The sequence below is a fragment of the Cetorhinus maximus genome, chromosome 22 (genome assembly GCF_964194155.1).
Source record: "Cetorhinus maximus chromosome 22, sCetMax3.hap1.1, whole genome shotgun sequence".
NCBI classification, from domain to species: domain Eukaryota; kingdom Metazoa; phylum Chordata; class Chondrichthyes; order Lamniformes; family Cetorhinidae; genus Cetorhinus; species Cetorhinus maximus.
In genome coordinates, this window is record NC_135900.1 from 66,130,154 (window position 1) to 66,143,519 (window position 13,366).

Consider the following 13,366-nt stretch of genomic DNA (forward strand, 5'->3'; position numbering starts at 1 on the left):
GGTCATCTTTTCTGTGGTGGAATCTGTTAAGAGTATTACAGGAGAATATTTCATATCCATACAAGCACTTTTACAAATTCATCACAATAATATGTGCTTCAACTAATTAGCAATCTTATATAGGAAAAAAATGAATATCTTGTGGAAAATATCTGGTGTTTTTCCAAACCTGGGGCAAAGAAATGAGGAAAATGGAGCTTTGCTGTACATTAAACTGTGTTATGTTTGATATGAATTATATTTGATATGAAGGTGCCTAAAATGGATAGTGCTCTATACCCAACATCCTCATTTTCATTCCATCACAAATGTTGCTCAGATGTGCTCATACTCTTCACATATTAACTCCAATAGAATAAAATATTTATTAGCGTGAATAGATTTTTATCCCTTCTTAGTTTTTTAAACCTTCATTGTGTTATTTTTCTTTCTTGCTTTAACATTTTCTCAACATATCTGTCCCCTGAGTCACTTAAAATAACACTGTCAAGCTGCCAACTGCTTAGCCTGTGCAGATGTTGATCTGCTGAAGAGCTCCATTCCCTTCCCTGGCTACTTTTTCAAGGCTGTTTGCAGCCTCTGCATTGCATTCACCCATGAGCTGATTTTCTCAAATTCTACATGGTTCTTCCAATGCTTGCCTCTCATATTCCATTCTCTGTAAACTTCTTCAGCTCATCAGACTCCTGCTCTATCCTAAACTTCACAAAGTCCTACTCACCTATCATCTCTGTGCTCATCTGACCTACATTTTCTTCCATTTTATTCCAGAAAGGCAGGTGGCGAAGAATTGAATTAGAGCTAATCCTTAACACATTTTATAGGCTTTTATTTACACACATATCAAGTCAACTCTCAGTTATGGCCACCACCTGAATATAATGAAACATTCAGACCATAATAATATGCCTTTTTTGTCTGTCCAGACTGTTTTGGTCATGTGCAAAATTTCACTAGATTGACACCTATGGCATGACATGTGGTTAAATAGACATTAGTACCTTAGTATCGATGTAAAATGTTGGGCTGCGTTTACTGACACAGCAGCTGCAGAGGGCACACTCATTGCACATGCAGTTGGCAGTGCCTGTGACATCACTGCTAGCAATGCTGCAGGTAGCTGCCTGGATCAAAGAATAAGATCATCTCTAATATTGAGCAGTGTTAAGCTATTTTAACAAGTGAAGCACCACTAAAATGTGTTTCTTTTTTCGAATGTTTCTCTAACGTGCAAATGTGCGATCTCACTGTGACAGCTTAAGGATTGTAGTTTTCACAGAATATTGATCCCAAAGCACCAGGTAAAAAACCTGAGGTTGCACGTAATAAAATTGAGATCTGATCTAGCTGCCCTGCTCCCAACCCCTCACTGTCTCCACTTGCCATGGGTGAGGCAGCGAGGGTTCAGGAGAGGAGCAGTGAGCGAAACCATGAGTGAAGTAGTGAGGGGTCGGGAGTGAGGCGGCAAACGAGAGGTAGCGAGGGATTGGGAGCATTCAGTGGGTGCACAACAATGACATCAACGGTGGGGGGAATTGCACACGTGCCAGCAGACAGAATGAGTGCTGACATCCTTTTGCTGTTAAGATAGTGAAGATAGTGAAAATGTTACAACATTTACAGCCGCCTCACCCCCTGGCAGATGGAAGAGATATCAACTTCTAAGAGTTCAGAAAGTCTGAGGGGCAGGGCTCAAAAGCTGTCTGTCCAGATGTTTCTTTGACAACCCTCCCCCCAATCGAAGAGCCCTACATTTATGTGAGCCTTAGTTGGTGATTGCTGTTTTGAGGTGCAGCTGCTCTATTGTCACGGTGACTAGAGTGCATGAGGTATGTACTCTGCCAGCGGTTTATTGTGGGGGGTGAGTTGGTGGAGAAAAAGAACAGTGGAAGTTAAGGGGAGCCCAACAAAGTTACCCCGGCTGGAAGGATTATTGGGGGGATGCGATGGGGAACACAAATGTGGGATGGTGATAGGGATGGGATAGATTACATAGGATATACGGCACAGAAACAGGCCATTTGGCACAACCAATCTATGCCAGTGTTTATGCTGCACTGGAGCCTCCTTTCATCTTTCCTCATCTAAATCCATTATCGTAACCATCTATTCCCATCAACCTCCTATGTGATTGGATTATCCAACAGAAAGCCGGCATAGACTTGATGAGCTGAATGGCATCCTTCTTTGCCATGGTATCACTAAGGTGCTTGTCTAGCTTCCTCTTAAATACATCTAGACTGTTCGCTTCAACCACTCCCTGTTGTAGTGTGTTCCACATTCTTATCTCTCTTTAGATAAAGAATTCTAAATTCTTTGAGTTTCCTATTGGACTTCTCGATGACTATCTTATAATGATGGCCTCAAGTTATGTTCTTCCCCATAAAGGAAACATTCTCTCTGTATCCACTCTATGAAAACCTTTCATAAATTTAAATACTTCTGTTGGTTACACCTCAAGCCTTTTCTTTATAAGAGAAAAGTGGCCCAGCCTTTCATTTTTTTCCTGATCTATATCCATACATTTCTATTATCATCCTTGTAAATCTTTGCACACTCTGCAGTGCTTCTATATCCTTTTTATATTATGGCGACCACAACTGCATGCAGTAAGTGGCCTAACTAAGGTTCTATACACAACTTTGCTAACCTGTGGCACAACTTTCAGTAACTGGCGTATTTATACTCTGAGGACCCTTTGTCCCTCTACTCCACTAGCCTTGCACCTTACAAGTAATAAGTGACCTCTGTATTCTTCCTACTAAATTTATCACCTCATATTTAACTGTGTTGACCTCATTTGTCAATTATTTGCCCAATTATTTGTCAATTTATCTGCCCTCTTGTAGTTTGTGGTAGTCGTCCTTGGTATTGGCTATTGTCTTCCTCCACAATTTGGTGTCATCTGTAAATCTGCTTATTGCAGTCCTAGACTTTTATGGCTTGAATGTATAGTTGATTCAAACTGAATCCTCTCTCAGCCACAGCTCCGGCTGCTACATCTCACAGCTCCAGCTCAAAACAGTAACTCTAAAATACCTTTTATCCTTTCATCTCAGGTTCTATTGTTTTCACACCCCTTTGAAACTCAAACCCTTCCAAATATAAGGTCTTTCAGGTTTCCATCTTATCTTTGCTTTCAGGTCAATAAAATATAATATCCCCCTTCTATTTACCTATGGAACTCCTGCAAGCTGCAAATATGTTTCTTGATACCTCTGAGTGACACCCTTTTGATATTCAAACAAACTCTCCACTTATCTAAAAATGCAAATGTTAGATCTAACCTGTTTACTTGCACCTCAAACCTAACAGTCATGTCTACCTATTCTATTTTCCCGGTAAATACCGAAGCAAAATAATTATTTAATATTTCTGCCATCTCTCTTATCATTATCCATGGTATTATCCTGTCTACCCCTTAATAGTCCTATTCAAACCATGAACCATGTGCCTATAAAATATTTTACTATTTTGTTTTATGTTCCTTGATAATTTAATTTCATGGTTCCCCTTTGCCTTCCTAATTGTTTCTCTCCTAATCTCTTCTTATTCTCCCTTATCATCTGTTATCTATGTAGTCACTTGCACTGTAATTCCTGCTGGCGCATATGCATTTTCTCCAAATGCTCGTACCATCATTGTATGTTCCAAAACCTCACTTCCCCTTCCCCTATGACCCCTCACCGTTTCTTCGCCCCACCCCCCCCACCACCACCCCCACTTGTTTGTCCCCCAACAACCTTCTGCAGCCTCCTTCGCCTTTCCCATTGTTTTTAATTTCCACTCCCCTGCTGTCTGTTCCAGGTCCCATAACTCAACTTACAGAACATTGGAAATGCAGCATGCTGCCTGTTGTGTGACTGCCCAGCTTAAATTAAAATGTATAAACAAACCCACGTTGACTACTGCACAGAATGATGGCTGTTTTCAATGTATTCCTGTAAAGTACGCTTTAAACTTATGCAATGCACAATACAGCCAGAAGTTGCAAGTGTATGTCAGCAACTAGAAAAGGATGGTCGGTGTTAGGAAAGCCTAATTTTGTTGTTTTCACAGTTGCCAAACCACACAAGTGCATAGAAGTCCACATAGCTTTCGGAGTCAACATCAGGTTTCTGATTGGAGTCAAGAACTCAATGCGAGTCACTGAGCTAGCCCCTAGAATTCAAGTGATGTCCTTTTACTTTTTTAAGGAGTTGCAAGTTATTTAGGCCAGCAAACTATTGTATTTTCACCAGCATTGAATAAAGCGCCTTGAAACTAAATATTACAATCCATTCTCCACAGCCTGAGCTCATTGGAAGTTGGGAATCTCATTATCACTTACTGGATCATCAGAAGCATGATTTACAGAGGAGTCACAAATGTGTAGTTGTGATTATTATAGATTTTGTAAAAAGCTAATTTTTCTTTTAAATGGACACAAGGAGCCTCAAAAATGGCTGCTTTTACAACTGCAATGTTTGCCAAGCTTCTCGAAGGCTCCAAGTAGACATATCCAGACATGTAAAGACATTTGAAATTCAACGTACATTTCCACAAGGGTAAACAGAAACCAGTTGACAGTGGCTTCCCTGGAGGTGTGAATAGCTCTTTCCTACCTCACCAAACATGGAAGAATGAGAGCCTTTCAAGTTAATGGCTGAGCTATTTCAAAGTTTAATTACCTCGGCTAAAAGATAATGGATAGGACTATGCTGCCAGACCTTGGCTAATCCAATACCTAATATAGAAGCTTTGACAGTTTGGGATAGCAGCCGTTTTGAGTATTGAACTGTATAAAGTCTGGCTGAGAACAGCCATTTTGTGCAAAGAACCCAGAAGACCTCTGGAAGACAGTCCCAGCCTAAAACTGTCAACTAACTGAACTAACTGAGAACAGCAGTAAGAGCTGGATTTCTCTCAGTGATTGGAATCAGAGAGGAATTTGTCCAGAAATTATCAATGTTCTCCTGAAGAAAGAATCCAGGCAGTATTCAAGTGGCGTGCCAGCAGAACCATTAAAGAAAAGGGACCTTCCCTCGTTCCCCAAAGCTACCTGCTAAGTCCACCTCAAAAGCCAAACACTGACTTTTTGACTATAGCAGCCATTGCAGCTGCTGAACACTACCCTTCACTCCAGACAACCAGTGCTTCAACTGCATGCTATGGACCTCCAACACTATCTTAAAGGACTGAACTGAATCTCATCTTTTATAAGTGTCTTTCATCCTTATCTGCATTTAACCTTTATGTATTCAGTTAGTAACCTTTACTTAAGTAACTTACAGCAGTGTCTTGTAATAAACTAACCTTTTCTGATTTAAGCCTATTAAAAGGAATTAAATACAAGCACATAAATTCTTAGCTCACGGACCATTTTGAGGAAACGCCTTTTACGTAGTCGTAACAGAGGGACCAGTTGATAAATCGTAGGTAAGCTACATACAAGAACTTGCGAGCGGCCAAGGACTAAACCTAAAAATGCAGTGCTTCCCAAATATTTTACATTTTAACACTTGAAAATTAACGTGATCCCAGACGTCAGCAAAAACAAAACAGCAATAAGAACATAAGAAATAGGAACAGGAGTAGACCATTCAGCACCTCTGAGCCTGCTCCGCCATTCAATAAGATCATGGCTGATCATCTTGTGTTTTGATTTCCGCATTGCCATCTAACCCCGATAACCTTTGATTCCCTTGCCCAATGAGAATCTTATCTACCTCTGCCTTAAAAATATTCAATGACCTCACTTCCACCAGCTACTGAGGCAGAGTTCCAAAGTCGCACAACCCTCTGAGAGAAAAAAAGCAGCATAGTAACATTTGGTATATAATCATTCAATTTTCTCTATTATAGATTGACATATCATATATCATCATATAAATATGAAAATCAGCTTTTAAAATACTTTGTAAAAATATTTTATATACTTATGCAGGTTTCAGCCAAGCTCTCCATGTTCCCTAGTGACAGAAAACACAGTGAAACTCTTCTTTCTCCACCTCCGCACACATTGTAATCCTCAACTCTCCACCACCATGCGTACACACCCTGCTTCCCAACTCCCCTCTCCCCACATAATCACTTTCCCTTTGTTTTCTCCTCCCCGGCCCCCGCTCAACCCTTTCTTGGTCTAGTTACCAATGCATGTGAAGCAGAGTAGCTATCCGGCGGGCGGGGTGGGACAGAGCCTGTACAACAGGCAGACAGGAGCAGAAACACAGCAATGTTTGAAGCCGCCGCTTGCTTTCCCGGCTCAGCTGCACGACCACCTAGCTTTTCCCGCACTCAGTGTCTGCATTACACGTGCCTGCCCGTGCCTGCATCAAGTTAACGGACAGACATTGCAGGCCTACTCAAACTTGCTGCTAAAAATGATCTGATGTAAAAGGGCACTTTGGGCTCACCTTCCGCCCTTTGCTGTTCGGCAGCATTGATCCAGTGAATCCAGGGTTATCTCTCTAGAGCCTCCAGACTGGGCAGTTTCCTCTTCGCAGTCACCATTGCTGCCTCAGAGGTGGACAACCCCAGATGCAACCTCTATGACCCGATTGCGGGGGGCTATGACCCACGGTTTGGGAGACCCTGCATTAGAGTTTAGTTTGTTTTTTCCTTTTAGCAGAATATAATGTCCCTGTACTCTGCTGAGTTTCTCTTTGTTGTTCTACATTGTTGTTTGCTGATATTGCCAATTTTATTTTCTGAAGTTCTATTCTCAGCGCCTTAAAACCAAATTTGCTCTGTTAACCTGCTTTTTGTTATACATTGGTCCCTTCCTGTCATCATCTTAAAGTGTATTGTATTATATCACGATCACTATTGTCTAGATGTTCCCCTACTTTTACTTCTTCTATTTGCTCTGGCTCATTTCCCATCACTACATCCAATAGCAAATCTTAACTTGCTGTGCATTTTTATATATTGGGTTAGAAAGGAGTCTTGTACACATTGTAGGAACTCCATTCCTTTATACCTCTTCTGCCCAATTAATTTCAGGATAGTTGAAATTCCCCCATTATTATGTTTATTCATTCAGTTCTATAATTTGTCTGCAGATTTCTTCCTCCACCTCTCTTCCACTATTAGGTGGTCTATAGACAACTCTTGTTAGTGTGATTGATCCTTTGTTATCTTATATCAAAGAATATGAGATATAATTTTGTAGATGTGGTGTGCAACCGTGTTACAGCTAGATGCAGAGGAGGGGCACTGGTGGGTCCAGATGGATGCTAGTTTTATCTGTTTACCTTTCTTTCCTGCCATAATGGTGTCCCTAATCGGTATAGCTACTCCATAGAACTATAGAAAAGTTACGGCGCAGAAAGAGGCCTTTCAGCCCATCATGTATGTGCCGACGAAAAGAAGAGGAGAAAAAGAAACTAGCCGCTCATTTTTAATCCTACTTTCCAGCAACTGATCCATAGACTTGCAGGTTACAGCAATCCAGGTGCAGATCCAAGTACCTTTTTTAAATGAGTTGAGTGTTTTTCAACCTCAACCACCAATTTAGGCAGTGAATTCCAGATACCCACTACCTTCTGGGTGAAGAGGTTTTTCCTCATGTCCCCTCTAACCCTTCTACCAATCACCTTAAATCTGTGCCCCCTGGTAATTGATCCCTCAACTAGGGGAAACAGGTCTTTCTTGCCTACTGTATCTTGACCCCCCATAATCTTGTACACCTCAATTAGGTCAGCCCTCGGCCTCCTCTGTTATAAGGAAAACAACCCTAGTCTATTCAATCATTCCTCATAGCTGCAATTTTCAAACTCTCGCAACATTCTTGTAAACCTCCTCTGTCCTCTTTCCAGAGCAATTATGTTATTTCTGTAATGTGGCGACCAGAACTGTATACAAAATTCCAGCTGTGGCCGAACTAGAGTCTTATACAGTTCCAGCACTAAATCCCTGCTTTTGTATTCAATGCCTCGTCCAATAAAGGAAAGCAATCTATATGCCCATTTCCCTTTTTCCCTCTCTAGCTTTTCTAAATATATTATACTTGCAATGTTTAATTTCCAGTCCTGATTTTTCTGTAGCCGTGTCTCCTTAAATCCTACTATACCTGGTTCTTTCTGACGTGATTGCCTCTATCTCCCCTGTTTTATCATGGACATTGAAAGCTACTGGTGACCAATTACCTCAACCATTATTTTTGCTCCCCACCTTTTTTTTGAGAAGTTACTCAGCATCATGTCAACTAATACCAAGTTACCAAACCTTGATTGGACCGTACTTGTTGCAATTGTTTTGAACCAAGTTCCGAAGCAGAGCATTCGGCACAGTTTATATATTGTCATTTTTACGTCTGCCCATTTCTGGTTTGCTCTGCCGTTCACGTGCCAATATAAACTAGGAATGAAATGTGTTTCAATCATTAAGAACAAAGTGTGGTGATGTCTGATAATTAAAGGCTGCATGTATTCTCCTGCTGTCCAAAATAATCAGAAGTTGACTTTAAGTAAGTGAAAAAAACCTCCACTTGAGACATCTTCGTTTGGTAGGCAAATGGGTAACATATTGGGTGCTGCTTTGAACTGGATATATGAGGAGTTTAATCAAGTGTTTTGTGAAGAACCTGGACATTTTCTTTGAAAATATATCAGTGTCTATTGTGTTTCTGATTAGAAATATTACTTGACCTCTTTCAACTATTTATGTAGCAAATTGCAGCATTAACATGAGTTTTATGTTCACTTTTTTCTATCATATAGAATGATATGACAACCGCAAGGTTGAAATGGGAAGATTTACTTTTACCTTTATTCAAGAAGTATAAGCTCAACATTACGTGGGGAGACCAAGACTTACTCAATATTGTCTTCCACCACAACCCAGGTTTGTTCCTGCTACTCTCTCTCCTCACCACACATCCCCCCCCACTCCCTCTCTCTTCCACTTTCACTCCATTCCGCTTTCTCTCGCGTGCTCTCGCTCACCTGCTCTCTCTTGGCCGCCTGCACTCTCGGTCCCGCCTATGCCCTTGTTCCCGCCCACTCCACCTCGACACCGCTCACCCTTGCGCACCCTTTCATCCACTGGCGCTACCTCGTGCGCTGGCGCTCTCGCCCGCCCGCGCTCCAGCTCGCCCGCGCTCCAGCTCGCCCGCACTCCAGCTCGCCCGCACTGTGACTGCCCCCGCCCGTGCTCTGATCCCACCCCGCCCGCCTGCACTCTGACCCGCCTGTGCCCAGCCGCCCGAGCTCCGGCCCGCCCCCATGCGCCTGAGCTCGCCCCCGCTTCCCCCTCGCCCCCTTGCCCCCGTCCCCCCCCTTACCCCTGCCTGCGCTCCCCCTCGCATCCACTCACCTGCTCTCCCTCGCCTTCCCTCGCCCGCTCACTCCACTCCTCTCCCCTCGATCCGCTCCTCTCCTCTCGCTCGTTCGCTCTGCACATTTCCACTCTCTCACTCTACACTTTTCCGTTCACTTGCTCACGCTCGTTCACTAGCTCTGCTCTTTTCCCCTCACTTGGTCTCGCTCCGCTCTTTTCCCCTAACTCGCTCACACCTGTTCTCTTGCTCTGCACTTTTCCGACCTCTTGCTCCGCTTTTTTCCCCACGCTCGCTCACGCCCGTTTTCTCACTCCGCTGTTTTCCCCATGCTCGCTCACGCCCATTCTCTTGCTTCGCTCTTTTCCCCTCGCTCGCTTACTCTGCACTATTCCCCTCACTTGCTCGTTCTCTCTCGCTCTGCTCTTTTCCACCATTTTGCATGCGCGCCCTCTCTCACTCAGCTTTTTTCCCTCGCTCACATGCGCCCGTTCTCCTGCCCCGCTCTTTTACTCTCGCTTGCTTGCCCTCACTTTGCACTTTTCCCCTTGCTTGCTCACTCTCCTCCGCTCTTTGCCCTCGCTCGCTCGCTTACTCATACTCGTTCTCTCGCTCTGCTCTTTTCCCCTTGCTCGCTCACTTGCTCACACCCGTTCTCTTGCTCTGCTCTTTTCCCTTCACTTGCTTGCGCTTGTTCTTTCGCTCTCTTTTCTCTTGCTTGTTCGTGCTCATTCTCTCTCTTCGCACTTTTCCGCTCACTCATTCGAGTTCTCTCGCTCCACTTTTTTCTCTCACTGGCTTACTCTCTCTCTGTTCTTTGCCCCTCACTCACTCACGCTCGTTCTCTTTCTCCAGTCTTTTCCCCTTGCTCGCACACTCACAGTCGTTTTCTTGCTCAGATGTTCCCACTATCTCACTCCACTCTTTTCCCCTTGCTCTGCTCACTCGCTCGCTCTCGCTCCGCTCTTTTCCCCTTGCTCGCTCACTCACTCATGCTCGTTCTCTCGCTCTGCACGTTTCCACTCTTTGGCTCTGCTTTTTTCCTGTTGCTCGCTCTGCTCTTTGCCCTTCGCCCGCTCGCTCATTCGCACTCGTTCTCTCGCCCCGCTCTTGTCCCCCTGCTCGCTCGCTCACTCACACTTGCTCTCTTGTTCTGCTCTTTTCCCCTTGCTCGGTCTGCTCTTTTCCTCTCGCTCACTCACTCACACTCTCTTTGCTCCGCTCTTTTCACCTCGCGCTCTCTCTCACTCAGCTGTTTTCCCCTCACTCACTCGCTTTCTTTTCCCCTTTCTCACCATTGCATTGAGAGCTGCTTATGCTTTTTTAAAATTCTTAGACATGATATTTTGTATGTCAAACAATCCCTGCAGGTGTGTTGCAAAACTTTTTCTATTTTGATTAGAAACAACAGCTGACCCTGCTTTTGGAGCTGCTATGTGTATTCATTTTTCTCTTCTCTGGGGCTATTTACTCATCCTTGGGCTGATAAATGGCAAATAATATTCGTGCCACAGGTGCCAGTCAATGACCATCTCCAATATGAAATCTAACCACATCCCCGTGACATTTAATAACATTATCATTGTAAAGTACCCCGCACCCGCCATTAACATATGTGCCGGGAGGTGGGTGCCTGGTGGTTGCCTTTGACTTTAACATGAAAAGCCGCATGAATACTGTGGCTACAAGAGCAAGTCAGAAGCTGGGCGTCCTGTGGTGAGTGACTCACCTTCTGACTCCCAAAAGCCATTCCATCAACTACAAGGCAAGAGTATGATGGAATACATTTACTTGCCTGGATTTGCAGCTCCAATAATACACAAGTAGCATGACAATATCCAGAACAAAGGCCGGTTACCAGAAAAATTGAGATGGAATATTTCATTGAATTTGAAGATCTAATTATGTTTAACTTAATTTCCTAGACCGAGTCTTTATTTTTATCACTTGCACTGCACTATCTGATGTTTTGTTCCTTTTCCTATTACAGAAAGCCTGTTTATTTTTCCATGTCAATGGAATTACCGTCCTGACCACTGTATGTATGGCAGCAACTGTAAAGCAGCAGAGGATGAAGGAATCTTTGTTCTTCATGGAAATCGTGGCGTCTACCACGATGAAAAGCAGCCAGCTTTCAGGGCCGTGTATGAAGCAATAAAAAGAGTAAGTACTGCAGCCCAGAAATATAGGCTGAAAATAATAGTTAATGGTCTTTATTCCCTGTTTGAAATGATCCATTGATGTACCATAAGTGTAACATTCTAGTACCATTGTAAAAAAGAATTTTCTTGAAATCTATGCAACACAGCTGCCCCTGCATCTGGTGCTGCTCTACATATTCATTTTTCTCTTCTAAGGGGTTTTTTACTTGGGACCTGTTATATGCTTTTTAAGATTGAGAATCTTAAGCGATGGATTCCTATGTCGAAATATGATGTAGTAGTAGTTATTTTTCACTGGAAATCAATAGTAATGACCCTTGTAATTAGCCCAATGCACATAGGGGCGTTTTTTCTTTTTCATTCTACAGCAAAGTTGCATCAATTAAAGGCAGCGCTCTGGCAGGTAATGAGCTATTGTGTACATAACCACACCCCTGCCCAACTTCATGTGTGCTGAAGTTGTAAGCTTCTTTTATCCTCAATCCTTATAAGTTAATATAATATAAGCTTGTTCCTGCCAAATGTTATGAAATGCTAGTCATTAGTGCTTTTCTTTAATAGAATGCATATTAACACATTTTAATTTTAAATGAAGCTGGCTCCTGTTTTGTCTCTTTTTTGTTTCCTGAGCATTTTTTTTTGTTCGTTTCCCTAAGGATTTTAGATTTGAAAAATATGAATACCTCTTTGGGTAGCACAATTATCTCCAATTTTTAACCAGTCCCTGCATCTGTCTAGAGTTGAGCACCGTGATTCCATGCTGTGAAGTCTATCCAATTTGTGCTTGTATTGTTCAGTGTCATATCATGGATGTAGGAAGAAAGCAGAGATATGTCTGCATTATTTGCCACATGGTCATGAAATCTGTTTTCAGATGCTCCAGCTGTTCAATAACAGAGACCAGGCTCAGATCACCAGGCCAATCATTTGTCCAAAGATGATCTCCTCTCTAATGAGGTTAAACAACCAGCAGAAAGGGTATATAGTGGCAGCATTTTCCAGTCGGTGGATATGATCAGGATATTATTTAAATTTATATATTTGCTGCCTTTACTACCCCTTTAACGCACATAGCTTTTGCCTCAAAGTGCCTGACCCTAAACCACTGTTAATGTTGGCATTCATCTAGGGCACTGTACTCTACAGTGATTCTGCCAGTCCTTTATTATTGTTACCTGTAGGTCTTCATTGCACAGCTCCCCATGATCAAATTGTTGAGATTTTTGGAGCCGCTTCATGATGGTGCATGTTACTACTTCATTGTATTGTGGCCCTATGATGCCGCTAGCCAAAGTTAGTTGCTTTGAAAACTGTTTTTCATCATTTCTTTCTTTTCTCACTCCTATTTTAAAATTCTTGACCCAGGAAGAGCTGAAAACCAGAGAGCACTTATGTAGGGCGAATGACAAAAGAAGCAATGGTGACACGAGGAAAAACGTTTTTACGCAGCGAGTGGATAGGGTATAGAATGCACTTTCTGAGGGTGTGGTGGATGCAGGTGCAAACGTGGCTTTCAAAAGGAAATTGGATAGATGCCTGAAGAGATAAAATTTGCTATGGGGCATTGGGACTAGCTGAGTTGCTCTTGCAGAGAGTTGGCATGAATGTGATGGGTCAAGTGCCCTCCTTCTGTGCTGTAATCTTTCTATGATTCTAAATATGGAAGATAACTACAGAATAATTGTCACAAATTATGGCTTCCTATAAGCTGAATTATTTCATTTTTTGTGGTCAAAATTAATTTTAGTTTTCCTTTACTCACCTTGCTGACCTCCACTATTCCCACCAGAGTTTATGCTGATCACCTAGCCAAACTGAGAGGCCATCACTGTAGGAAAAACATAAACACTATTCTTCAATAGATTTGTGCTAACTCTTTTTTGCCTGTTGAGGTGTTTTCATTGCTGCACTTGTTTCATTTTATTTTCATATTATCTTTTGTAAC

General features: G+C 42.6%; 1 protein-coding gene across 5 annotated transcripts in view; it reads left to right on the forward strand.

Annotated features, from left to right (window-relative positions):
• gxylt1b (glucoside xylosyltransferase 1b) overlaps positions 1–13,366 on the forward strand; it is a 104,881-nt gene that overhangs the window by 73,413 nt on the left and 18,102 nt on the right. For all 5 annotated transcript variants that reach the window (XM_078568447.1, XM_078568448.1, XM_078568446.1 and 2 more), the window contains 2 exons: positions 8,703–8,826; positions 11,250–11,422. In XM_078568447.1, the coding sequence (XP_078424573.1) occupies positions 8,703–8,826; positions 11,250–11,422 (297 nt within the window). The remainder of the gene's footprint in view (positions 1–8,702; positions 8,827–11,249; positions 11,423–13,366) is intronic.